General features: G+C 41.9%; 3 protein-coding genes across 7 annotated transcripts in view; 1 reads left to right on the top strand and 2 right to left on the bottom strand.

Moving 5' to 3' along the window:
• Window positions 1-5282, bottom strand: part of LOC109883908 (SEC14-like protein 2) — a 38998-nt gene extending 33716 nt beyond the window's left edge. Inside the window, exons 1-3 of one of the 3 annotated variants that reach the window (XM_020475920.2) lie at window positions 4768-5282; window positions 4629-4687; window positions 3814-3889 (exon numbers count right to left, since the gene is read on the bottom strand). In XM_020475920.2, the coding sequence (XP_020331509.1) occupies window positions 3814-3889; window positions 4629-4682 (130 nt within the window). In that variant the 5' untranslated portion in view covers window positions 4683-4687; window positions 4768-5282. Of the gene's footprint in view, window positions 1-3813; window positions 3890-4628 lie in introns of all 3 variants that reach the window. The other 2 variants (XM_031807317.1, XM_020475925.2) reach the window with 2 other exon arrangements.
• A 334-nt stretch (window positions 5283-5616) lies between these two features.
• Window positions 5617-13198, top strand: rnf215 (ring finger protein 215). 3 transcript variants are annotated; one of them, XM_020475961.2, is made up of 10 exons: window positions 5617-6024; window positions 6276-6437; window positions 7745-7816; window positions 8067-8152; window positions 8513-8567; window positions 8725-8829; window positions 9069-9185; window positions 9355-9492; window positions 11017-11119; window positions 11315-13198. In XM_020475961.2, exons 1-10 carry the CDS (start codon window positions 5788-5790, stop codon window positions 11335-11337), a joined length of 1098 nt encoding a protein of 365 aa, XP_020331550.1. In that variant the 5' UTR covers window positions 5617-5787; the 3' UTR covers window positions 11338-13198. The 3 variants fall into 3 exon arrangements, with proteins under 3 accessions (XP_020331550.1, XP_031663172.1, XP_020331556.1); XM_031807312.1 differs by having other exon boundaries at window positions 5634-6024; window positions 9072-9185; XM_020475967.2 differs by lacking the exon at window positions 7745-7816 and having other exon boundaries at window positions 5636-6024.
• ascc2 (activating signal cointegrator 1 complex subunit 2) lies at window positions 12312-27245 on the bottom strand. Its single transcript, XM_020475915.2, has 19 exons — window positions 27055-27245; window positions 26483-26618; window positions 25988-26146; window positions 25702-25875; window positions 25296-25425; window positions 25117-25184; window positions 24793-24906; window positions 24433-24545; window positions 24128-24202; window positions 22061-22165; window positions 21816-21884; window positions 21531-21605; window positions 21080-21320; window positions 18127-18323; window positions 17803-17922; window positions 17351-17578; window positions 17016-17100; window positions 14448-14542; window positions 12312-14327 (listed from the first exon to the last, which is right to left on the bottom strand). The coding sequence occupies exons 2-19, from the start codon at window positions 26567-26569 to the stop codon at window positions 14150-14152; spliced, it is 2313 nt and encodes a 770-aa protein (XP_020331504.1). The 5' UTR covers window positions 26570-26618; window positions 27055-27245; the 3' UTR covers window positions 12312-14149.
• Window positions 27246-27535: the final 290 nt, after the last annotated feature.

The raw sequence follows: 27535 nt of genomic DNA, 5'->3' as shown, positions 1-27535 counted from the left end.
TACATAATTCACAAGTGATAATATTGTCACCCATCAGACTGTTCTTAATTTAATCTGGTCTTTACATATACTAATAATATACAGTGCATTTGGAAAGTATTCAGACCCCTTGACTTTTTTCAATTTGTTACGTTACAGCCTGATTCAAAAATGGTTAAAATTGTTTTTTCCCCCCCCTCATCAATCTACACACACTACCCCATAATGACAAAGCAAAAACAGGTTTTTAGAAATTTTGGCAAATGTATTAAAAATAAAAAACAGAAATCCATTCAGCCACAAGATCATTAGTGAGGTCGGACACTGATGTTTGGCAATTAGGCCTGGCTCGCAGTTAGCGTTCCTATTCACCCCAAAGGTGTTCGATGGGGTTGAGGTCAGGGCACTGTGCAGGCCAGTCAAGTTGTTCCACACCAATCTCGACAAACCATTTCTGTATGGACCTCGCTTTGCGCACAAAGGCATTATCATACTGAAACAGGAATGGGCCTTCCCCAAACTGTTGCCACAAAGTTGGAAGCACAGAATCATCTAGAATGTCATTGTATGCTGTAGTGTTAAGATTTCCCCTCGCTGGAACTAACAGGCCTAGCCCAAACCATGAAAAAGCCCCAGACCATTATTCCTCCTCCACCAAACTTTACAGTTAGCACTATGCATTGGGGCAGGTAGCGTTCTCCTGACATCCTCCAAACCCAGATTCGTCCATCGGACTGCCAGATGGTGAAGCGTGATTCATCACAAAGAAAACACGTTTCCACTGCTCCAGAGTCCAATGGCGGCAAGCTTTACTCCAGCAGATGCGCATGGTGATCTTAGGCTTGTGTGCGGATGCCCGGCCATGAAAACACATTTCATGAAGCTCCCAACGAACAGTTATTTTGCTGACATTGCTTCCAGAGGCAGTTTGGAACTCGGTAGTGAGTGTTGTAACTGAGGACAGATGATTTTTACGCACTACACGCTTCAGCACTCAGTGGTCCCGTTCTGTGAGCTTGTGTGGCCTACCACTTCGCAGCTGAGCTATTGTTGCTCCTAGACGTTTCCACTTCAAAATAACAGGGAAGCTCTAGCAGGGCAGAAATTTGACGGACTGACTTGTTGGAAAGGTGGACTCCTATGACGGTGCCGCATTGAAAGTCACTGAGCTCTTCAGTAAGGCCATTCTACTACCAATGTTTGTCTATGGAGATTGCATGATTTTAAACACCTGTCAGCAACAGGTGTGGCTGAAAAAGCCGAATCCACTAATTTGAAGGTCTATTGAATGTTCCCTCCAATTTTTTGGGGACACTGAGCAAATGTTTGGTCTTGTGAGTGAAAACCTGAACATTGTGAGAATTTTGTGCACAGTGAACACTGAGTCTGTACCCTTACAGTTTTAGACAGGAGCCAATAGTCAATATATATATATTATATTTGTACTTTTAGCCATTTTCTCCCCAATTTTGTGTCTCATCGCTGCAACTCCCCTACGGACTCGGGAGAGGCGAAGATCGAGAGCCATGCGTCCTCCGAAACATGACCCTGCCAAGCTACACTGCTTCTGACACAGTGCTTGCTTAACCTGGAAGCCAGCCGCACCAATGTGTCGGAGGGAACACCGTCCAGCTGGCGACCGAAGTCAGCTTGCAGGTGCCGGCCCGCCACAAGGAGTCATTAAAGCGCGACGGGACAAGGAAATCCCGGCTGGTGAAACCCTCCCTTAACCCGGACGATGCTGGGCCAATTGTACGCCGCCTCATGGGTCTCCCGGTCACGGCCGGCTGTGACACCGCCTGGGATCGAACCCGGGGTTGTAGTGACACCTCACTGCAATGCAGTGCCTTAGACTGCTGAACCACTCAGGAGGCCCGTATTGTTGCTATTTGAACATAATGTAGGCTTACCAACAAAACCAATTAAGCAAATCCCATAACATTTTCACATGGACATAGGTTTTAATTTCTATGATATAGCCTACAGTAGACTATACTGTATGAGGTGTTCAATGCAGGCCTACATTGCATTTAAAAAAATGTTTTTACATTATGATGGGCTTGACATTAATTAACGATTTACTTGTTCTGTAACTGGGCCAAATAGGTGACTGTAAATTGTAGCAGGAACTCCCCATTGTTGACCTATACCTATCTATAACTGGACTAATAACTCGCTAACTAGCAAAGAACAACAAATGCGCTCTGATCTGATCTGAAAAGCGCAGTCACTTGTGGGTGAAAGACCGCTCATGTGGGTGAAAGAACACTCTTGGGCTCCCTCTGCCAATAGAATTCTACTCCACTGCGCTATGGCCCTGCCTACAACAAAATCACAGACTCAATCTCATTTGTTTTGGTTTGTTGCATTGGCTGATATGTTGATTCGATCACAGAAAAGACATTGATCTATATAGTGCAAACAAATGGGGAGAACTCAGTGAAATTCAATCTCTTCTTCTGAACGGCAGTCCTGGAACATCCACATACTTTTGTATATATAGTCTAGCTAGTTCGTTAGCTAAGCTAGTCACGGTAGCTAGCCAGTAACTCTTCCAGTATGTGTAGACATCATTTCAAAGGATTTGTTTTTGGACTGAAGCTGTAAAGATCAGTAAGAAATTGCACTTCTGTAGCCAAATATCTTATTCATAAATATGCTTGGTTTATAAGCAATAAATCACCTGATATGATGGTGCATTGATCAGTTATACAGTTTAAAGCCGTTATTTTTGTGCTTTTGCCTAGTGGTTAGAGAGTTGGACTAGGAACCGGAAGGTTGCAAGTTCAAACCCCCGAGCAGACAAGGTACAAATCTGTTGTTCTGCCCCTGAACAGGCAGTTCCCACTAACCCACTATTCCAAGGCCGTCATTGAAAATAAGAATTTGTTCTTAACTGACTTGCCTGGTTAAATAAAGGTCAAATTAAAAAAACATTTCTATGCAGTGAGTGCAGCTCTGATTATTAGACTAGATCTTTATGATCTGCCAAGGATCAACACATAGTAACAAGCTCTTTCTAATTACAGATGGAATAGGAAGAGTTATAGATGAAAACCTGAAAGGCACAGACCATCAGTGGAAGGGCTAAGCGTATGTTAAGCTGCCATAACTAATAATGCATGAGTCACTGTTTTACAGGTTTAATGCAATTAGCCCTAGATTAGTCCTAGATTATAAGGATTCAGAGAGCCTACGTGAGTCCAATCTATTCCAATGTAGAACAAGGCATTCTCTCGCCTGCCTCTCACTCGCTGTGTTACTACAACCTGTCACTCCACTAATCAACGCTAGACCAAAGACCTCTCTCTTTCTCTCAGGCCCTGTAACTGTCATTTGCAACCGTGTGAAGAATTTTAACGAAAGCTCTAACACTGTTCATGTCCATGTTAACCAGCTATTAGCCAAGTATTCAAAAGTTATTACAGTTATATACCAGTTATAAAGATAGCCCTCTCTCTCAAACCTTACAAACACCTTCCACCCCCAACCGCACACAACTGAAAGCATTTACTGTAGCTACACAGGTGTTGTTCTCATGGTCAGTAACCATTCCAAAACCAGTTGATAACTTCTCTATTTGCAAAACCATTGAGTTTTAACAGTTGAATTGTTCGGTTGAAGCTGAAATATCTGTTGCTGTGTAACAATGTATCCATCAAAGATGATAATCACCGTCTTCAGAAGCCTATCTAGCCGAGCTAGACTGGACTGGAGAGTCTGACCATACCCAGGCATGGTCTTAACGGCCTTGCAGCTCTCCTATCAGAACAGATCATTCCAGTTCCAAGCACCCCGTGGTGAAGCAACAGGCGGTTAATTAGTCTGCCTTACCTCTGAGCCAGCGCAACAGGAAGTGGTCATGCTGAGCAGGAAGTAGTGGAAGAACATCCTGAATCCTCTCTCGAAACTGCCCAAGGATAAAAACCGGGTGGCAGAGAGAGAGAGACAGAGAAAGGGGGGCAGCGAGAGAGAGAGAAAGAGAGCGAGATGGCCAAAAGGGGTATAGGTGTATTAGTGAGGATGCACATATGGGTTTAGTGGTAAACATGGAAGCAAGCATGTGAAATGAATTGTTATAAGCCACATGAAAGCTTCAGACTTCTGTGTGGAAGTTCATCTCTTAAAACAAAGCACATTGGTCACAGTAAGTTCAATACGTTTTTCCACTCACATCTCAAATAGTAATATATTTTAGGAAATGAAACTAAAATCATACACTAGAACCAAACCTTTCAAGGGAGATACATATACTACATTTTATACAGTAAATTGCAATTACATAAATAATTAATTATTAATAACATGATAATTCATATAATAATAGGCCTTGGGTAGATTTTTTTACCCAGTTAGGTGGTTCCATTATTTTAATCACCTATCAACTTTACTGACCCGTATTACAGAGAAACCCCCGAAGGAAAAGCTTGATAAAATGCATAAATAGGTTACAGCGTATTGTAGCCATGACATGTTTCTACATATAATCATATCTTGTAACGTTAATTGCAGACAACACTGTCTGTATGCGTGTGGTGGAAAAAGATAGGAAGGTTCAAAGTTCCAAAAGCATCAATGACTGTCGGCTCGTCAGGTCAAACATAAATAAATGCGACAGAGATACAGACATGTACAGTACAGCAATTCACCTCCTCCAATGCCTCAGCCTGCTTCGGACTTAGGTCGCCAACCCTGCCACTCATCACGTCTGTTAAAAGCAAAACAAGATACAATGGCAGTTTTTATTCCGTTAATGGCAGTTGAAGACCCGAAGAGGATGCCACGCACTTTTCTGCCCTCTTCGCTGGACTGATCCCACGGTGTGAAGCTGTTCTACGAGGGCAATGTTATCCTCTTCAGTCAAGTCAGTCAAGTCGTAAAAAGCAATGACCGTATCAAAGACAGTACACTATGGAGATAGGCTAAAACTGCTTCTTCAGTATAAATCCCAGAGCACACTTGTAGGCGACGTTGGCTCACTAAACTCATGCGTAGAAACAGGCCATGGTCAACAACGGTCGTCTCGTGCCGAACTACGCATGTGCAGGTCGTCAAATCAACGGCACTCCGTCGATATAACGTTGTTTTTGACCAAAATGAAAACGTTTCAGTTTGTCACTTTCACGAGCTTGGAGTACTAACATGCCCAACTACTTAAGACATCGGATCTAATCTAGGTTGTATCTTTAGATTTTGAGAAAATTACCAGCTAAGGAATAATATTTAATTTATATCATTAACTTCTCAAACCCCAAACCCCAGACTGGTCTGTTTCTCAACCGTACCCGGAAGTCTTGCGAATTTGCGTCTCTGGGTTTAGAAACTCTAAAAGCGTAAACACGAGAGGACACGCCCATTTAAAGGGCCAGTATCCCAACCTGATCCAGCACATTTCGCAGTGGGTTCATTCAAAAATAACAATAAAACATACCAACACAAGTTGTTTTTATGCAACACAATAAAACTTGGGTTTGCATCAAAAAAATAAACATTAAAAGCTACACACCATGCAGTATCAGTCCACACCTTGCATTTGGGCCTGGAAACAAGCACAATACACAGCTTTTTTATTATTGTTATATATTCACTAAAACAAGCATTTTCTCAATTTCCCAGTAGATGGCAGATTTGCAAGCAAACGTAAACTCACATCTCAGCTTCCTGTTCTACAGGAAGTAGTGCTCTTGCTTACATTTTTGGGGTCCAAGCCAAAAAGTACAGTAACTTAGTTGGTTCTGTAAAATAATGGTTGACAGTTGATAAGATTATTTATTTTATAATATTTTTAATTTACGCATTTCTTCGGCCATGTCTGCAAGCTGCTGCTATTTTACCGTGGTGTTCCTGGTCTCGGCTCCTTCGTTCTTGTCGTGTCTGCTAGTTACGGGCGCTCAGGTCGCCTTGGTCGAGGTTCTGCTGAGAGAACGTCCAGATGTCAGCACCGTTCTACAAGGCGAGGTGCTCGAAGCGAACTGGGAAAGCAGCAGCGTACCCGAAAAACACAATCAACAACAAGAGCATGATCTCGAAGGGGACCTCATATTAGTGAGTGATGTTACAGCTAGCTAGGCTCTGCTATGTAAAACCACTGGATTTGTGTGTCCAACATGATATGGATATAAACATTAGTTACTGAGAAAATAACATATACAGTGCATATATACAGTACTCTATATTGTCTAGCAATAGCTTAAAATGTGTTATTTTCACCATTGCATGTTGAATCATCAAGCATGCAATGTCTGCATAGGATAAGTCTATGATATTACCCAGTGTTTCCAATTGCCATTGTTCAGGTGCAGGATGAGGAGCCGCAGGTGAGCCGGGATAAAGGTGGGGGTGTCCAAGCCAAAGACCAGGAGCCCTGGATAGGTGTGGTGCCTGTCAAAGTGGAGGAGAGCAAAGATTCCACTGCTGGGAACAGCCAGGAATCCTTTGCTGCTGCCGTTGTCAATAAAGTGAGTTCAGGGAGGAAACAAGACAAAAAAAATACCATGATTTTTGGGATTTTCACAAAATGTAATCCATAGAATGATTCTTTGAAGGAAGGATTGTTGACATATATTTGACATTTGTATCTAAAAGCATAATTGAAAAATAATTTATCTAAGTTTCTGGCATTACCTAGGCTTCCTTTAAGACTCCATGATCTGTAGGTGCTACAAAGCAACATTTGATTTCATATTAAGCTTTACTGCTTGTTCTGTAATATGAGTAGTATTTTGATTTAAATACAATTTTTGTACGTTCATTTATTAATAAAATGTAAACATGAATATTGAAAATATAACATTTTGAGTTGGTAACTTAAAAAATATATACATTGTTGAACATAATATGCTCAGTGTTTCCCAACCAGTGGTACTATGACTCCTGGGTGTACTTGGTCTATCTCTAGGGGGTACTTGAGAAGACTTATGAGACCATAGGCCTACTGGTAAATTGCTTAAAAATCATTCTTTAACCTGTCTCCTCCCCTTCATCTACACTGATTGAAGTGGATTTAGCGAGTGACATCAATAAGGGATCATACAGTAGCTTTCACCTGGTCAGTCTGTCATGGAAAGAGCAGGTGTTCTTAATGTTTTGTATACTTGGTGTACATCAACATTCCTTCCTCCAAAGGATGATTTTATGGATTCAATTTAGTGATAATCCCCCAAATCTTTTTTTGGCCTGGTTTTGTGTTTGTGAGGAATCACTCACATGGACATGGGAAGAACAGTCAGTCTACTGTTTTGTTGAATAATTTGTATATTTGGTGAAATAAGTAGTGACACACAACAAACTATACTGTGATCAGTGAGAGATGAATAACTGTCTGAATGTTGTATCTGTTCTTCAGCACCACAGAGTTTCACCTATGGTTGCAAAGGGAGGGTATATTAAAGGAAATTTACCAGGGAACTACCAGATTTTTTGAAATCCAGGATTTTATCATTGTAATCTATCACATGACATTTAATGGGCCTTTTGGGTACTTTGTACAGGTGTCTGTAATTATCTCTGGCCCTCTGTGTGGCCTTATCACATGTTAATATGAAATTATTAAACAAAGATGATTTTCAAATTTAAAAAATAGAATGGCAATGCTGTAAAATGTTAACCTAAATATAAATCTTTAACTTAGTGAATAGTGTTTAGTAGGAGGGTTTCAGCATGAAATATGATTTATATATTTTTTACACACTTTTAACACATGCAAATATATCAGTGTGGGTAAAGTAAGTCTGAAGTAAGTATAACCACTATCTCTCTTTGTTAGATGAAACGAGCCTTGGTCCTGGGGGCTTCTGCACTCATCATCCTAGCCCTCAATCAGAACACTATCAGAGAGGTAAAAGTCATTTTCTTACACACTGGCTGTGTTAGTGCTGGGCTGGAGCAAAAGCCTGCACACCCTGTAGCTCTCCTGGACCAGGGTTGGTAACCACCACTATAGAGCATAACACCAATGTTGCTCTATAATTGTCAGCTGTTAGAGTAACCACTCCTCTACTACTGCTTTACAGTATAACCCCCATAGAGATAGAACAATGATATATGGTCTATGATAACTACTATTCTCTCCTGTATTCTCTTTCTAGATGGATCTGTCCCAAGTCCTCTCTAAGCCAGTCATTGTCATCCAGACATCAGAAAATGTTACCAAGCTTATCGGAGCACTCCTCAGGTACCACAGTGATGGAAAACTAAACAATACTAGTCTACACAAGGATCCCTCTCTGTGTATATATTTCACTAGGCAAGTCAGTTAAGAACAAATTCTTTTTTACAATGACGGCCTACACCGGGCCAAACCCGGACGACGATGGGCCAATTGTGCGCCGCCCTATGGGACTCCCAATCACGGCCAGTTGTTATTCAGCCTGGAATCTAACCAGGATGTCTGTAGTGACGCCTCTAGCACTGAGATGCGGTGCCTTAGACCGCTGCGCCACTCGGGGGTATAGCTTTGATTGTATGAATATACTATAGCATACTGACTAATATAGAGACACTGAGTGAGTTAACTCTATGGTTTATTTCATAGGGGCCTTCATGCTACTGTGAAAATCACATACAAGACTATTCTACAGGACAACTTGGTAAGATCATGTTTTTTTGCCATAAACTTTATCACCTTAGAGAACAGCAAAATAGTCAGCGGACATTTCCAGTTTTCTATGCATTGTATCACTCTACTGTCCAGCTCATGTTATTACTTTGGATGTGTGTAAAACCTCCTCTCCGGTGGTATTGTAGGGGGCCACCCTGACGTTGTGGTCCACGTGCGGTCTCTCCAGAGGCGGTCTGTATGGAGAGTGGCAGGGGGTCATCTGCACCGGAGAGACCAACTCGCAGGTCCAGGTGTGAACACCATGGCATACATTCAGATGAATAGGGACAACAAAATAAATAATAAATGATGTTGCAACCAAAGATAATCTGAATTTTACGCTACAACTCCTCACAGGCTAGATCTAACAAATCACTGATCTGTGCAACTCATTGCTTTTTCCTATATCTCTGTTGTGTGACAAACATAAACAAATGATTTAGAGGTAGGTTAACATTCGTGCTCGGTCCTGTTATGTGTTGTCCTCCAGAAGTACCTGCATCAGCTGTGGAACACGGTCCTACTGGTGGCTCTGATCCTCTGTACAGGGGTCATAGTTCAGGCTCGATGGCAGTACCAGGACAACCAACTCAATGACGACCTGGAGGTAGAGTTTAACCATTTTCCTCTTTTAATCATTCAGCAATTAGCAGACACACTAATCTAGAACAAATTTAAGTAAACAGACACTGAACGACAGTATTTCAATGAGATGCTTTAAAATTAATAATGTAGAAACATCCACCATAATATTCATGACTTAATCATTCCTACAGTTACCAAAACAGGACATCCTGAAGAGACTGTCTTCCCTGAAGACCAGGATGTACCGGCAGCCCAAACCGTGGTGTGACCCAGCGCAGCTAGAGACAGACAACTGTGCTGTCTGTCTGGAACAGTTCAACAACAACCAGGTCAGACTGACTGACCCCTGAGGGTTATACTACAAAGCAAGATCAAAGAGTTAACCAGCTAACTTGTCTAAATATTCTTAAATAGCATTGTTGTTTTTTTACTGCTAAGCTTGACTTGGGCATGGTCAAATTGACTCGACAACAAAAAACTCATATATAAGATTATCTTAACACTAGAACCGATGGGCCTTTCAAGTTAATGAGCAGTCATTTTGACTGCAACATTCTAACAGTGTAATTAATACATTTCATATATGCTATCGCAAAAATAATAATTTGGTTGTGTTTATCATTAGATTACAATTTTATTAAAATGTAAAATAATAAAGTAGCATTTTCATTATTTTGTTACTGTAGGCTATATGTAAAAACAAAAAAACACAAATTCAAGTGTAAAATCAATTTTATTCGTGGAGTGCCTTAGTTACAACTATGAAACGGAAAGCTTGTGTTGGAATGCGGTAACAGCTTATTTTTATTACGTCAAAATAAAATAAATACCCCAACATCCAAGACTCACGGTCAGCAAGACGCACGGTCAGTATCCTATACATCATTATAAGAGCAGTGTTCTTGATAAATAGCGAAAGTCGGCACAAAAGCAATAATTGCATTATAATTCATGTGTCGATATGACAGCAGTCAAAAATAGTCAATTGTCAGCTGGTGAGTGTGTTGCCTATTCTGCTTTTTTGCTTGAGCTGTAGGGCCTGCTCTTTGTGATGACATTTTGTGCTGATAATCGTCCCATAGCATTGTCACCGGCTTGTTCTATCCAAGCGGTGCTGTCCCTTCCTCTCTCCTGTCTCACCATTTTAATTTGTTGGTGGCGCGGGCACCTGCTCAGTGCGCACCGGTCTGGCTTTTTTGCACTTAGGCCTTGGAGGTTTAGGCTGAGGCTCAGAATCAGGAAGAATAATCATCAGAGATGTCATTTCTGTGTCGATTTCATTCAGATTGTAATGACGCTGTAGTAACGCTAATTGTAGTAACGCTAACGCAGCATGTGCATCTATTCATCTTGGTCTTCTTGCCATTGTAAAATGTGCACGCCCTCACTGTGTACTCCAAATAGGCCAGAGTAGACTGATAAGACTGTTTGGATTCGATGGACTGATATAGTGTATGTATCATTTTGCCATTTTTGTTTGTGATATTAAGATTCTAACAGCGACAGTGTGTTTTAAAGACTTATTTAGGAAAAGTCAAAGATGAAGGGGGGCATATTTAAAAATATATAATATATATTAGCAGTCCAAATTACTGCTTTAGTGATTCCAGCATTAATGAACCAGAAAATCAACAGTTATTTCAGGCTCTTTTTTTTTTTGTTAGCTGCCGTTAACGCGTTGATCCTGCTTTGTAGTATAGTTCTCTGGAACAACTCAGAAACACACACAAACATGTCATATGTTACATAGAAAGTAAGATGTATAACACATAGAAATTCTGTAAATTCTACTTTTAGACACAAGAGTGTTAGTAGTATGCTAACTCACCTGGTGGTGTGTGACTGTGTTGCAGTGTCTTCGCGTGCTGCCCTGCCTCCATGAGTTCCACAGGGACTGTGTGGATCCATGGTTGCTCCTGCAGCACACCTGTCCTCTGTGTAAACGCAGCATACTCAGTAAGTTATAGACCTGCCCCCTGTGTAAACACAGCATACTTAGTCAGATCTCTACTTGCCTGTACACTTAAGTGCAACTTTATTTGCCATATGGAATTAACACATTTGAAATCTAATGTAGCATTGGTGATTGTATTTGGTACCCGGGTTAATCAGCTATTCCCTTTGACTGTCATCTTTCCCTTCCATCCACAGGTAACCTCTGTAGAGACAGCTAATGGTAGCCATGGCCCAACTCCTCACCCCACTGACCAGGGCCCAGTTTTTAAAAACTTTTAATCTGTATCAGAATTTCGATTCTGTAATCCCCATTTTTGCTATCCAGGTTCAGATCAATCTGGCTGTTTTTGAGCCAGTTTTCAGAAAAAAATCAGGATAATTCTGATCCAGATAACACAATATCAAGATCACAGAATTTGGATTTTCAGTGTTTTGAACAGGCCTAAATCTTGCCATCTACTGGACAAATTGTGGTACCACTTCTACACTGTCATAGGGTAACAGAGATGAGTGAACTACATGAATGGGGGATCAAGATAATCCCAGTTTTTGGCATCAAAACTATCCTAATCAGTATCTTTTAGAGTTTTGGCATGATTTAAAAAATGACATGATTAAAGGTCAGATTGGATTACCAAATCCTTATCCGGAGGATCATAATCACATTTTTCAGTTACACTTTTGTAATAATTTTTAATCCTGTCCGATTCCGGAATCCGATCAGATAACTTCTGAAAAGCTGGGCCCAGAACATTGGGATCAAGTTGTCTTGTAGTCTGTCGTGACTAGTTTTCAGTAGCAGTTCCAGACCTCACCTCTTCCTCCTGCACTGGATTGTGGTCAGGGGAGCTTCTCCCAGCAGCTGGCCTTCTTATTGGACAATGTTGACCTCTGACCTTTTGTGGACAGCCAATCCTGAAGCAGCTTCAGTTATGTGGTACTGTAAAACAAATGTTACCGTACCGGTGTTGAAACAAACAGTACTTTCTTCCTGGGATAACATACTGTACAATGACGTTACTCTATTCTCTCCCACCCACCTCTCTCTCGCTGTATGTGTGATAGAGTACTGGTGCCTCATGGTGAAAGTGTCTTTACATGTGGAGAATTCTAGAAGGGCATTCTAATGTTCTGTGAATCTGGTGGAATTCCATGTATGTTCTTTACAGGGAAATGAATTAAGTCCAAGGCATTTTAATGTGAAAAAATAAGATATAGCTAGGTATATTTGCATGGATGTTAAATGCAACATGGTACAAAGCATGAATAACAGTGTGTTGCTAACTGGCATCAAAACACATCTGGTCATGTGGGGCCCATATTCCACCATATCACAGGGTCAGTATAATCTCAAAAGTGAATTTAAATTTGTGTAGATGGACTAATTTCATCCAGACTTATTGTGTACTCGAGTCCAATTTCAAAGTTTGTGTTAATTCTGAATTAATATGAATAAGGGCAGGGATTAATTATGTAGGGGTAAGAATTAAATTGTTACCCCTACATTTGTTCAACTCTGTAGAGAGACTGCTCTGTGAGGTAAATACCAGATAACCAGAGTAGCTGTACAGAGACAGACACAGCATGTTACAAACACAGCCGCACTTAGAGTGTACTACTTGACAGTACTTATGTTATATTAATCCTTTGTAGTCCTTAAATTATTTTATTATAAACCAGTGACCTTGTAGAACTGAAAAATACTTTACCTTGGCTAACCAATGTGTATAGTATGGAAAGGTCAAATGGAATCACACTTCAACCACTTTCACTCAACCACATCCCATCATTGTAAATAAGAATTTTTCTTATCTAACTTGCCTAATTAAATAAAAGGTTAAATAAATTAAATTTAAAAAAATCTAGCAACACCTTATAGGGAAATGGTAAGAAGCATTTAGAGTATTCACATCAGCTAATCACTATAGAAATATAGCTGCAGTTTCCATCTTTCACCATCCTATGGTATTATGTTGCCACTAGAACACTTTAAAGTCAACACTCAGTTCCCACGGAAAAGCTCTAACCACAGTATTAAATGTATTTATTTTGTTTGTTTTTAAAGAGAACTTCAAAAAGCAAATTGTAATTTTTTGTTGTTGTACAAAAATGCTCTTATAGATCTTTCTATAGGATTCTCTTGTTATAAAGTAGTTGTGCATGGCGAGTCAGAAGCCTCTAGAAGCTGTTCGATGTCTGTCTGAGGGACATTTGGCCTCTTAGGCTGCACTTCCAAACACACACACACGACTGTTGTTATAGCAGCTCACTTTTTGGGTTGAGGCTGAACCATGGTGGGTGGGGGGATTGGCTGGGTGAGGAGATATTAACTACCACAGACACTCTCACTTCGTTCAGACATTGCACACACACGCTGCCACCCCTGGTCCTGGCCTGCCTGTCATTTTGATGTCTAGTCCTGTATTTAACTGACATTCATTGTTCTTCTAGATCCAGCAGACAGTGGTTTCAGTCTGACAGTCAGGCCGGTCGCACTGGTTCTCTCGTCCTATTGGAGTCTCCTCGCTCTCATATGTTCCTTGTTCATTTGATGACCATGTCAAAGCTAATGATTCCATCACTCCAAATCTTAATAAATGGATTTGTTACATGGCAAAAATAAATCTCTTGTCATTCAGTCAGCACTTTGGTTTAACTGAATCAATCTACAATATTGGACTAAACAACTGAAACTAAACCATTCAAATGTGTCTCTAAACATTCCACCAACAGGCCACTTGGCAACCAAAGTTCTGTTATGGAACTAATCATTGGTGTCCCTTTGCGATAGAAAATGGAAAACTAGAATGTCTTTGCTAAAAGAGAACAGAAAAAGGCCTATAAAAATGGCCTGGTCGGTGAATCCCGGTAGAAAGAATCTGACTGATGAAGAAGACTCTGGGAGGGGACATCAATCAGGGCTCATGACCTTTGAGCCCAGATGATCTTTCTCTCTCCTTCCTTTCCACGTCGTCCCGTCTTGTACGCACCGTCCGCTAGGTCAGTTGGTTGTCTCCATGGCAACACCTATCAGGAGGGGATCATTCCTTTGTTCCTCTTGCGGTCGGACATAGCCCTGCGGTTGTGGTTGGCTCCCCTGCTCTTGTGGGCCTCCTTCTTGCGTCGGTCCAGAAGGGTCTCTGTTGACTGGCCCTGGCCTTTAGGTTTACCCACCACGTCTCTCTCTCTGGCAGGCTCCGGACGGTACCTAGGAGGAGGAGAGAGGGGTTCAAATGGGAAATGCACACATTTCTCATAAGCTAACCTCAATTTAGGATGTCTTACATTGTAAGACATGTAGCAGAACTTAGTGTGTGTGTCTCCGTACCCCTTCCTGTGTTGCATGGTAGCTCTCCTGGCCTCTGCCCTCTCTCTCAGCAGAGCTGGGTCCTGAACAAACTGGTCTCTCTTCACAGCGTCTTCCTGAGAACACAAACCATGTAAAGGGTTAATGATACAACACATACGGATCCATCTAAACAGCTTAACCTAGATATAAGAATAACACTACAGCATAGCCACTGGTTCAACTTTGTCAAACCTAATATAAATCTGGATATCAAGACATGGTACATAGACAGCCTTAGGTAGCTAGTAATCTTGTGGGCAAGATTTTAAACAGCGCCATACAATAAATAGATAACACTTACCATGCCCATACTGTTGATCATAATAAGGCAAGCAACCGTATAGTTAGAATAATAAAGAACAGGAATCAAGGGTGGTATTTGAAGAAAGTGGCAGGTATTGCTATTAACTTACATCACAGAGAAGTCCATAGCAGTTCGTGTGAACCAGCATTGTTCTATACAAGTTGTCATGACTTGCCAGTCCTGAAATGGAGATCGGGGTGCCCTCTCCTGGGGCTGTTGGCCAGTTTTATGATGGTTGTAAATACCTTCCCTTGCCAAGCAGTATGGAGGGAAAGACATTACGAATTTTGGCAGGAGACGGTCCTTTGTTCTACTACCTCCCCCAAATTGGAGAATTAAACAATATTTCAATTTTTGAGAATGTGGAAATGGTCAGTGGAGACCAAAACAAATTCAACATGAGGGTTCTTTTTAATGCTGTGACATGAAAGATGGTAGAACCACATAACGGTACCTCTGTCTACACTTCTCAATTATGAGGTGTGCATCTGAATTTGTATAAAATGAATGATTAAGTGTCAGAATACTTTTGAAAAGACAGAAAATAGATTTGTCTTCTAAATGAGAAAAGTTTAATAAAAAATAGTTTATAGTTTAGGGATGAGAACACCGACAACCTCTGAAGCATTCTAACAAGATCAACTGAGAACTACTGTACAGGGTACTTCAAAGTATCCAATCTTACCACCAGCACAACCAGGAGCTCTACCTAAGGACATGGTGATCTCTGGTGGCCAAACCAGAGTCATACACCCAACATCTCCGTGACCAAAGGATTTGGACGTTCAAGGACAGCTCAATCGTAAATATATAAATTGCATTCTCTTTTTTTTCCCAAATGAACGGCTATCAGAGTGCTTAAGATTTTGTATTTTCATGAGCGAAGCTTCTCAATGTCCAATAGAGTAACTCCTTTGTCCCCCCCCCCTCTGAATTCCCCACCGTGTTATAACCAAAATGTCCTGTTTTGATAGTCTTCTAGAGACTATTTACTGTATAATGTTAGTGTGTATTCTGTAATTGTTTAATTAGTTAGTAAATAAATAATTGAGCCAATTTGTGTATCGCTGATTCATCAATAAAGTAGGGTTCGTGCAGACTACAAGAAATTACAACGTTCAGAATGACTGATATATATATATATATATTAATACGTGACTAATCGATTAGCTTTGAAAATATCTGGAAATAGTTACATTTTCCCGTGGTGCCCCAACTTCTTAATTAATGTTACATGATTAGTTTAATCAAGTAATAATAACTACACAGAATTGATTTGATATAACAGTCATCACATTAATGAAAAGTCCACGTCACGACAGTGGTCACCAACCTTTTCTGAGTGAAGATCACATTTGCAGTCAAAAAGCAAACCGAGCTCTACTGCTCAGATTAGATTTTTTTCCAAGTCTGATCTTTTTACTATAATCATGTATTATTATTATTTTTTTTAAATGTTTTAATTGAGTTCCCAGCACTGAAGTCAGTAGTCTGAGATTTCAGAGTTTCCAGTTTTAGTTTTGGCATTAGTCTCAGTGGAGGAAGGGAGAAAGCAGCAGAGGGTCTGCCTTTCACAGTCCCTGCTCTCTCCTTCCTTTCGGTAAGATTGACTAGAGAGATGGACAGTCTTCCACCTGATGGCGAAACTTGAAACCGCATCTGCCTCATGCACAAATTCATGTTTTTTTCTATGACCAGAGAAAGTGAAATACTCCTCAATAGACATGACGAGCTGCTAATAAATAATAAAAACACAGGGCTAATCATTGCAGCTGCAGCGCAAGTGGAAGTAGGGATAAGCGTGTTTTATGTTTTGTAATAGTGTTAAATAAAAACAGTGTTGACAGTGCTGAATAAAAACCTAAGACATGAACCAACTCAAAACAAATAGCAGCTCTTTGCTGTGTTCTTTGACAGTCTCTCTGGGCATTGTTTTAAATGTTTGCTGGGGTCGTGGAAGCTGTATGCTTCCAGATCTCCCAGTCCGCCGGGTAGGTGGAGTTTGTCTTTTCAGACAAATTAAATGGTTCAAAATAGGAACACTTTGCCAACCCAGTGTGCAGGGCTTCTGAATCAAGTTCACCTACTACCAACAGCACAACACGAATAAAAAATGAAGGAGCGCAAGCCTTTATCGTAGGCTTTTCTACAGAAATGTTTGGTGCTCGACTAGGAATGCTTTGAAGATCGACCGGTCGGTGACCACTGTTCTATACAGTACAATCCATTTCTATACAACCTACCTTCTCGTCCTCTTCCTCCTCTATGTTCTCCTCCTGCATCTGTGGTCTGCCTCCCTGCCGTAGGACCTGAGGGATGGTGAACGGCCTGTGGAAGGGAGAGAGAGGATGTGTCAATAAATAAAGAGTATTCATAAAGCCCTTTTTACATAAATGTGGTACAAGAGTTGTCAAGGTGTTTTCATTAACCAGAGCTCGATCTCAAAGGCAAGCAGTAGCACCTTGGCAAGAGGGAAGAAACCTTGAGACTGAGCAACCAAACTCAGATGGGAGGCTCTAGTCTAAATCAGCATAATGACTAGCTAAAATCTTAATTAGTAAACAGGTGTGTATGTTACCTGCGGTTGAGCAGGTTGGAGTCTCCGTCCAGATCATTGGCTCCTACTTGGTTGATGTCATATGTGTCATCATACTCATCATCATAATCGTTCAGATTGTCAATGGCTCCTGATTCGCTGGGAGTCACGATGACCTCATCCACCACAGTGTCATAGGTCAGGTAGCGTTCCTTCTGCTCTGCTATGTGCTGCTTGTCATTAAGCAGGTCCCGCACACTTTCTCCTTTCCTGAAGAGAAACAACACAGACAGATATACAGAGATTATAGATCACACACAAAGATACAGAGGTCAGGCTTTATTGTACAGTTCACTATTGACCTGGTATTTATCTAAAAATGACTTGGGATTTTTTACATTTTGGGTGTGGTTTGGCGTGACAAGACAGGACAGGAAATGGTCTGTGACAGAGTCATCATCTTGGCCACAATTAAATAGTCGATAGTTTCTCACCTCCGGCCCTTCCAGACGCGAGTCATGTCCACCTGGTCTCTGTTGAAGACATCAAACTCATCATCGTCAAACACGTTGGACCTGGTGCTGAGTACAGGAGGAAGCTCCTCCTTTACCGGCCTGGAGAGAGAGGCGAACATCACCATTAATACCTTTTTCAGACTACCCAACCGGTGCTGGATCTGTCATTTTCCGTTCACATTGTTATTTCCAGCACAGTTCCCACAACTATGGTGGATGCGTAACCAGGCCAGCGCAGCACGACTCAGCTTGTGTATCTTTGTTTGTCTACACACAGACCAACACACACACCCCTCTCCCTACCTGGGCATGGCTCTATCCAGTTTGTCCAGGTCAGGGTGTAGTCTGTCCTCTAGGATGTAGTTAATGACCAATTCAGAGCTATAGTTGTACTGGTGGAGACAGGCCAGTAGAAATCCCTCTCCCAGGTCTGGTAGCAGGTCTCTGATGTGGGTTAACAGAGACTCCAGCTCCCCCGCACTGATCGTACACGCAGCACCCTGGATAACATAACACATATTAGACACGGACACACACTATTACAACAGCATCTACACCGGACTGAAGCTACTGTGTATGGTCTCATATAGGATAGGTAAGCTCTCAAAATGATTTGGATATATTTGTGTAATATTTTGCCTGCTAAAATTACAAATCTGGAGGTCATACTTGCAAACATAAGCAACCATTTAAATGTAAACAGTTGCGTATCAGCCCATTAAAATTGTTGATTTACTTGCACGTGACAGAACACTAAATTGTAGCTGGTCCCATCAGATAACATCGCACACATTAGCCCTAAACTAGCCACACCAGGTGGCAGTGATTATATCCTGGAACAAGTTCTGCATCAGCCAATTAAAATCGTTGATGTAGTTGGACGAGTTCCAAAAACTTGCTCACGGAAGCGTCCTTAACATACCCACAACAGCATGTCCTGATCATCAAAGCAACGATATTTGACTAACTGGTCAAATTGCGCTCTGTGTAAAAAGTGCCTAGTCCACATAATCCTTGCACACAAACACTAATAATCATATAGCATAGGCTTTATTACATGGAGGTGTACACCTAAATGTAGGCCTAAAACGTTATATATGCATTTTTAATAATCTGCTTTGTCACATATGCATTACTTGACTCGAGGAGGATGAGCATTAAAGTGTACAGTAGGATTATACACTCACTGGCCAGTTTATTAGGTACACCACCCAGTTTAAGAAAATGTATCACTCCTACAGGCATGTGGCCGTGGCTTGCAATATAAAGCAGGCAGACAGGCAGGCATTGAGGCTTTCAGTTACTGTTAGATTTAACGTTAGAATGAGCAAAACGAGTGACCTAATCGACTTTGAACGAGGTATGATCGTTGGTGCCAGGCACACCGGATCCAGTATCTCAGAAATGACTGCCCTCCTGGGCTTTTCACACACGACAGCGTCTAGGATTTCTGAGAGTGGTGCAACAAACAGCTCGTTGATGAAAGAGGTCGAAAGAGAATGGCAAGAACTGTGCAAGCTAACAGGCGGGCAAATAACGGCGCAGTACAACAGTGGTGTGTAGAACAGCATCTCGGAACGCATAACTCGTCGAGCCTTGTCACAGATGGGCTACTGTAGCAGGCGACCACACCGGGTTCCACTCCTATCAGCTAAAACCAAGAAGAAGTGGCTTCAGGGGCACGCAATCACCAACACTGGACAATTGAGAAGTGTAAAAACGTTGCCTGGTCCAGCGAATCCCAGTTCCTGTTTTTTTATTATCCCGAGTCCAGAGGACTCGAATCAGAGGACACTTGGCTGTGATTGTTTTTTTTGATCTAACTCTATGATTAGCATTTTCTGTATGCTACTATAGGAACTCCAATCAACATAGCTATAGTTTACATTAGTTAACATCAGATAGTGTCCTCCTTATGCTACAACCTACTAATGCATATGGGACTTTGAATGGTACACCTCAATTCATGAACAACTGGCCGGTGAGCCACCCATAGAGCGATTATGCCCTCTCCTGGCGAGGAGACAGTGTGGGCAACCCTGGTCCTGGAATGGCACAGGAACTTCATGTATTTGATTTAACCCATCTGAAAGACCAGATGTGTTGATTTTAGGCAATCACTGACCAATTAGCTCAAGTTGGTCTTGAGTGGTGCCTAGTTGGAACAAAATCCTGCAGTACCTGCAGTACTCCAGGAACAGGGTTGCCTACCCGTGGTGCAGGCTATCATTAGTCTGTTAAATTATTATGTAGGCTTCACTTACATAGGCCTGCAACATTTTATAGGCTATTCATGATTATATTCATCCACTTCAATACATGCGTTTTGAATCCTATTTGTTCCTCAACAAGAAAGCTTAATGCGAGGGGGTCTCGAACCTAGTGCACTATCGATTTCGAGAGAACCGCTTAGAAGCGATGGTGATAATGGTAGCCTACATGACTGCTATTTGACAAATGCATATGGCTCTTAATTTGTTTTGTTTTACGCTGTATGAGTGGCGCAGCGGTCTAAGGCTCTGCATCTTAGTGCTAGGGGCGTCACTACAGACCCTGGTTCGATTTCAGGCTGTATCACAACTGGCTGTGATTGGGAGTCCCATCGGGCGTCGCGCAATTGGCCCAGGGTTTGGCCGGGGTAGGCAGTCATTGTAAATAAGAATTTGTTCTTAACTGACTTGCCTTATTAAATAAAGTTTAAATAAATACAGAAAATAAATCAACGTAGATGTTGTAAGGACCTCATTTATCTTTTTTCCATAAAAGCACAAAAACTTGAGATTTTCTCATATGCTAGGAGCCTAGTCAAGGATGCATCAATGCAATATTGGCACACAACATTGTTACAGACCAACGTAACAAAAGTAAACCTTTCATTTGTAGGTTTAAAATATACCCCGTGGTCAGGGTCGACGTATTTTAAGAAATGCCATTGGTTGGCGCATATAAAGATCTTTGATAGGCTGATGAAGAATATGTTCCAAGATATAATCACTGCCACCTGGTGAGGTTAGCATAAAGCTAATATATGCCATGTTATCTGATGGGACCAGCTACAATTTAGCGTTCTGTCACGTGCAAGTAAATCGACTATTTGAATTGGCCGATACGCATTACTAGTCGGAGAGAAACGGTTTAAATTGAAATGGTCACTTATGTTCGCAAGTATGGTCCCGTTATTTTGGCGGTTTAACTAACAAACTACAACACAGCTCACCCCACTTGCCAAAACTGTTATCTCCTATTCAGAACTCACGTTGTCTCCTTTATGGGGCGTATCCCACATGGACTCTGCTCCTCTGGGGGTCTCCCCTCCTTCCCCTGGCTCTCTGATCCCCATCTCTCCCCCCCAGGCCCCTGCCCCGACCTCTACTTCCTGGCCACTCAGCCCGGCAGAGGAGTGTGTCTGCTGGGGTCTGTCCTGGGTTCTCCTCCGGCCGATGCTATCCCAGGCATCCTCCACCCCCTGGAGCAGATATGATGTCCTAGTCTCATCTCTGACAGGGAGAGAGGGTTAAGGAAAGACAACAGGCAGTGCTGGAGGAAAGGGTGGTGGAGGTATGTTAATATCACTGCTCTAGGTTGGGTGGATGGATACGTTTCTTCCAATGAGGGGGATGTGTATGTTTCTAAGACTGAGTGGCTGACTGGTGGACTCATTGAGGAACATGTGTCTGAGTGTGTGAGACCATGTGGAGGAAGGATACAGGAGAGGAAAGGCCTGCTGTAGAAGACTGATATCATCAGCTATGGGGAACTGCTCATCGTAGTCTAATAGGAACCTGAGACAGACAGCAACAAGGATGGCATAAACAAACATCCTTTATCTCCTCAATGGACAACCTCAAATCAGTTACACAGCATTCCTAACAGGAGTTATCATACAAAAACTCTAGTATTAATTAGGTCAGGAATGCAATGGTCAAAAATATCGATTGATTGAAGACATTTATGGCCCTTCAAAAAGGAATTCAAACAAGTATGCACTGTACCTCTTCTCTGGTAGGAAAGTAGTGAAATGCTGCAGGAGTTCCTCCACAAATGTCTGAATGTTCTCGGAGCTAAAAACAAATTAACAACAATGTTCAAAGGCTGCAGGAAGGCTATGAGCAAATATGATCACCATACTAAAAGAAAATATGAATTTTAGGGATCCCCATTCCAGCATGAAGGTTTGGTATGTGGATGAAGAAAGGATGAAAAAGAGAATAGAAAGATAAAGGCATTTTATTCTGACCCCTCTAGTATGGGCTGTAGGCAGGTGTGTTGTAGCAGCAGGTGTGCCATCTCCACCATCCTCCTCCGGGCGTGACACACCCTCCTCCACAGGTCCTCCTGGAGACTGGCAGGGGGCACGGGAGGGAGTCAGTCACTCACACAAGTGCGTACACACACACACACACACACACGGATACAAAAAAGAACAGGCGCGGTCCATACATGCACAGTACATACACACACAGAACATACAGTTGAAGTCAGAAGGTCACATACACCTTAGCCAAATACATTTAAACTCAGATTTTCACAATTCCTGACATTTAATCCTTGTAAAAATTCCCTGTGTTAGGATCACCACTTTATTTTAAGAATGTGAAATGTCAGAATAATAGTAGAGAGAAGGATTTATTTCAGCATCACATTCCCAGTGGGTCAGAAGTTTACATGCACTCAATGAGTATTTGGTAGCATTGCCTTTAAATTGTTTAACTTGGGTCTAACTTGGGTCAAACGTTTTGGGAATTTTGGCCCATTCCTCTTGACAGAGCTTGTGTAACGGAGTCAGGTCTGTAGGCCTACTTCCTTGCACACACTTTTTCAGTTCTGTCCACAAATGTTCTATGGGATTGAGGTCAGGTCTTTGTAATGGCCACTCCAATACCTTGACTTTGTTGTCCTTAAGCCATTTTGCCACAACATTGGAAGTATGCTTGGGGTCATTGTCCATTTGGAACACCCATTTGCAACCAAGCTTTAACTTTCTAACTGATGTCGCATCAATATATCCACATAATTTTCCTCCATCATGATGCCATCTATTTTGTTAAGTGCACCAGTCCCTCCTGCAGCAAAGCACCCCCACAACATGATGCTACCACTCCCGTGCTTCACGGTTGGGATGGTGTTAGTCAGCTTGTAAGCCTCCCCCTTTTTCCTCCAAACATAACAATGGTCATTATGGCTCAACAATTCTATTTTTGTATCATCAGACCAGAGGACATTTCTGCAAAAAGTACAATCTTTGTCCCCATGTGCAGTTGCAAACCATAGTCTGGCTATTTTATGGTGGTTTTGGAGCAGTGGCTTCTTCCTTGATGAGCAGTATGACGGCTGAGTGGTCCCATGGTGTTTATACTTGCGTACTATTGTTTGTTCAGATGAACGTGGTACCTTCAGGCATTTGGAAATTGCTTCCAAGGATGAACCAAACTTGTGGAGGTCTACATTTTTTTCTGAGGTCTTGGCTGATTTCTTTTGATTTTCCCATGTCAAGCAAAGAGGCACTGAGTTTGAAGGTAGGCCTTGAAATACATCCACAGGTACACCTCCAGTTGACTCAAATGACGTCAATTAGCCTATCAGAAGCTTCTAAAGCCATGACATCATTTTCTGGAATTTTCCAAGCCGTTTAAAGGCACAGTCAACTTAGTGTATGTAAACTTCTGACCCACTGGAATTGTGATAGTGAATTATAAGTTAAATAATCTGTCTATAAACAATTGTTGGAAAAATTACTTGTGTTATGCACAAAGTAGATGTCCTTACCGACTTGCCAAAACTATAGTTTGCTAACAAGAAATTTGTGGAGTGGTTGAAAAACGAGTTTTAATGACTCCAATCTATGTATGTAAACCTCCGACTTCAACTGTAGACAGTTCATGCACAGTACCCACACACACATACATGATTAATCAGGTTGTAATATACTATTAAATGGTATATACAGCCATGTGTGCATTGTCTTTATAAGCCAGAATGTTTAATAAAATTACATTTAAACTTGATCTACCGGTTGTCGGTGCATTTTGTCCTTCTGCTGCTTGAAAACTGAGACAAAATATCCACAGAATAGTGTTATTCAGACGACTTTCAGTACATTCAGACTTTCAAAAAGTTTGGTAAACAACACTTTCCTGTGGATACTCCATCTCCAACTCCTACCGCCAAAAGAACCAACCGGGAAAGTAACCTCAAATATAATTTTATTTGTAGAGACTAAGTCTTTTAGACTGATATCCATGAGGTAAGCATGGTAACAGTCTGATGTTCAGGCAAAAGCACATATCTACGAACAGAGACACACCTGTCGTCGTCAAAGTTTCTTTTCCTCACAGCCTTCTCTATGTCAGGCACAGCCACCTCGTAGAATGAGGCTAGTCTAAGAAGAATAAGAAGGTAAAAGTTAGAGCAAAAAAGTATATAAATTCTGACAAATGCAATATTGAAATAAACAAATGTTCCACCACCGTGGAAACAGTGTAGTTGAATAGTGGTGGTGGGAAACAGGATAAATACGGATTGTTCCTGGCTGTATATGTTTAACAAATAAAATAATTCAAACTGTTGAGGAAACTGAGTGGAAGGTGTGTGTGCGAGCGCACACGCTACCTGTTGAGGAAGCTGTGACAGTGAAAGGTGGAGCAGGCAGCAGGGAAGATGTCCAGGAAGGCCTGGATGGTGGTACAGGTGTCACACAGATACAGCACCAAATCCACTAGGTCCTGGAAGAGGAGGCATAACCAGTCAGAACCAGTCACTCCTGTACTAGGAGAATGTCAACTCATTGAGGAGATGGAAGAGGTTTCACAACCAGTCACAACAATCCCATGACTCATTGAAGAGATTTTAAACTTCAGCTGGCATGTTTTAAAGAAAACAATATCTGACACGCAGTGGACTTTACTTTATAACTGTGGTCTATCTAGTCGGTCATGGTGTAAAATGCATCAGCAGTATGTTTATCATAACCTGTTGACTCATGGTCATGGCGGTGGGTCGGCCGGATGAGCTGAGCTTCAGAGGCTCGATGGCAGTGGCTCCTTCACACTGGAGACCACACTTAGCAAGGATAGTGTCTAACACCTTTGGGAGAGACAAAGGGCAAGTCTGAAATGGCACCCTATTATCTACAAAGTGCACTCCTTAAAAGTTGCAGGCTGAGACGTCTTAAAATGCCGTGACACTAAATTTGAATTGAGGTAAAATTTCAGCGTCACCTAGATTATTTTCAAAGAGCACAAAATGGGAGAAAGCCTTTTGAAATGGAGTGTATTGAATGATTGTGCTTCTTACCTGTAGGACTGAGAGAACAGCCTCATCCAGGTCTCCATAGTAACACGGCTGCTGAGTGAAGATGTTTTCTGGAAGATAAACAAGACATTGATATCATTAATTGAGAAAAAAAATCTGTTCTAGATCCATTTGAGCAGGTAAAGTGCTCCACCTGAGAAAGGGCCCATTGCTGAGCTCACCTATCATCTTATGGAGCAGCTGGGCATTTCCTTTCCCAAACAGAACACACAGGTCAAGGATCTTGGGAATGTCGAACAGGAAGTTGTTGTAAATGATCTCTCCGAACACAGTCGGAGTTATAAAGCTCTCCTGAGAGAGAAGAGAAAACAGCAGATAACAGTTATGTTCAGTCAGACAATTCTCCTCTCAATACAAGAGTCGGACAAAGAAGAATTAATGTTCCAAAAATTCTTTGCCTCTAACAGAGGTTAAATATAACTTGTCTCTAACGCCGTCTAAACATGACCTTTAAATGTGAGCCAAGTTATCTGGACGTGCATAAGACAGTTTCTCCATTCAACAACACTACATCATTGCCTTATCAGAAACAGACAGACCCCCAGAATACCTAGAAAGCAGCGGTACCTTGGACTCCTTGTGCGTGGCCATTCTGAGGAAGGTCATAAAGACGGCTCGGTGGATGCAGCGCTGCATGTCAGCAACAGCCGGGGAGGAGGGCAAGGAGGAGGGGTCTAATCCCCGAGGGGAGTGGCGTAGGTAGGAATCCAGACACTTCTGCAATGACTCATCAAATACCACCTGGGGGGGGGGGGGGGTTTAATGATGGACACAATGGGTTTAGGTTCTTCTTGGTTAGGTCAAAACCTCCCGTCTCCACATCATATGGTGTATGACAGCCACAGTGACTGACCTGGCACCAGAATTTATCATGTCGCAGGGCCAGCAGCCAGTCCAGGTCCTCAGTGATGAACTTGCCATGCTCCAGGTACTCCTCCACCTGAGCAGGGGAGCTGTCCTCGGGAGGGGGCTTATAAGTCACAAAACACCGCTCCTCCTTCCTGTCTGGATGCTGCCATGGCAACACAAGGACAGTGGGCAATGGTTCAGAGACATCATCAGACATAGGCAAACACACTGATATATAGCTTAACTTCTACAGTTGAGGGAAACATATACTAGAGTGGGGTTATGATGAGAAAACAACTAGGACAGTAAAATAGGTCTGATGAACTGGCACATAACCAAAGGGAATTTACAGACTTCGATGATAGCTTACAGTAGCAAACTCTAACTAATGCAGACAACAAACCACAACGCAGTTCGTTTGTGATATGACAACCACAGCTATGGACATGATGTACACGAGGAAGTAGTGTCAGATGGTTTTTAATGTTGGCTGTCTTACCAGGGCTGGCAGGGTGCGCTCCTTTCCCAGAGGCCCAGTAGCCTCTGTCACCTGTTGTTCATCAAGAGGTATCATTGCACACGCCATCGTTTCTCTTCACTCTTTCAAGTTGATTCTTCTAATAGAGAGAACTTACCTGTATGCAATGGATAGAACACACATCCAACTAGTTAGCTAACCTACCTGCTAGTTAAATTAGACGACTCCCAGTTTAGGTAACAGCTGGGTTAAATCAAAATCGATTGAGCTAACTAAGCTAGGTACAACCGTTAAGTATGAGTCATTGATGTTACCTAACTAGGCAACACCGGTGTGTAGTTTGCCGATGACAGAATGTGCATTAATAATTTAGGAAGTGGCTACAACAAATCAACGTGGCACTGGCAAAGAAAGACGTAACTAGCCAGCTAATTGCAGACAGTTAGCTAGCATGAGCTTCTCAGCTTGCCAATCAGACAGCTGAGCCACACAAGTGCTGGCAAGGAAGCTTAACCACAACGCGTTAGTTGAACTAATCGAATTATGTTAGCTATTTTATCATCATATGTAATTGTCAATAACGATAAACTCACCTCTTATTTTATATAATGTTTGGCTCTTTCAAGCCATTACGAGCCTAGCCACTGTTCTGTTTCGCGAATGAGGCGAGCCGGAAGTGCCCAAGCACTTTTACATTGCACATTGCGCACGCGCAGCTCAATGTCCGTTTGGGTGACGCAAATGATGGACACCCTGGGAGGGATAGCAGAGAGGAAGAATCTTTGTGCTTGATAGCTAAGTTAGCCATTTATGAGCCCTTCATGGATTCTTCAGAAATATTTCATATGCGAACGTCATGCATAATAAAGGAGGCAAATTATGAACGATGAGTTGTGCAACATTTGTCAAAGCATCCACCCAGCACAGCCAGAAGAGGACTGGCCACCCCTCAGAGCCTGGTTCTTCTCTAGGTTTCTTCCTAGGTTCCTTCCTTTCTAGGGAGTCTTTCCTAGCCACCGTACTTCTACACCTGCATTGCTTTCTGTTTGGGGTTTTAGACTGGGTTTCTGTACA

This window comes from Oncorhynchus kisutch, linkage group LG3 (genome assembly GCF_002021735.2).
Source record: "Oncorhynchus kisutch isolate 150728-3 linkage group LG3, Okis_V2, whole genome shotgun sequence".
Lineage (NCBI taxonomy): Eukaryota > Metazoa > Chordata > Actinopteri > Salmoniformes > Salmonidae > Oncorhynchus > Oncorhynchus kisutch.
The sequence above is the reverse complement of the archived record's forward strand: the minus strand, read 5'-3'. Positions and strand labels throughout refer to the sequence as shown.

Excerpts from the sequence above, each read along its gene's own strand:
- rnf215 (XM_020475961.2), top strand. The coding sequence starts at position 5,788 with ATGTCTGCAAGCTGCTGCTATTTTACCGTGGTGTTCCTGGTCTCGGCT. Across the intron at positions 6,025-6,275 it reads TCGAAGGGGACCTCATATTA|GTGCAGGATGAGGAGCCGCA; the intron begins GTGAGTGATGTT and ends GCCATTGTTCAG. Across the intron at positions 9,493-11,016 it reads AACAGTTCAACAACAACCAG|TGTCTTCGCGTGCTGCCCTG; the intron begins GTCAGACTGACT and ends ACTGTGTTGCAG.
- ascc2 (XM_020475915.2), bottom strand. The coding sequence starts at position 26,569 with ATGGCGTGTGCAATGATACCTCTTGATGAACAACAGGTGACAGAGGCT. Across the intron at positions 22,166-24,127 it reads AGAAACTTTGACGACGACAG|TCTCCAGGAGGACCTGTGGA; the intron begins GTGTGTCTCTGT and ends GCCCCCTGCCAG. Across the intron at positions 18,324-21,079 it reads CGCCCCATAAAGGAGACAAC|GGTGCTGCGTGTACGATCAG; the intron begins GTGAGTTCTGAA and ends TATGTTATCCAG.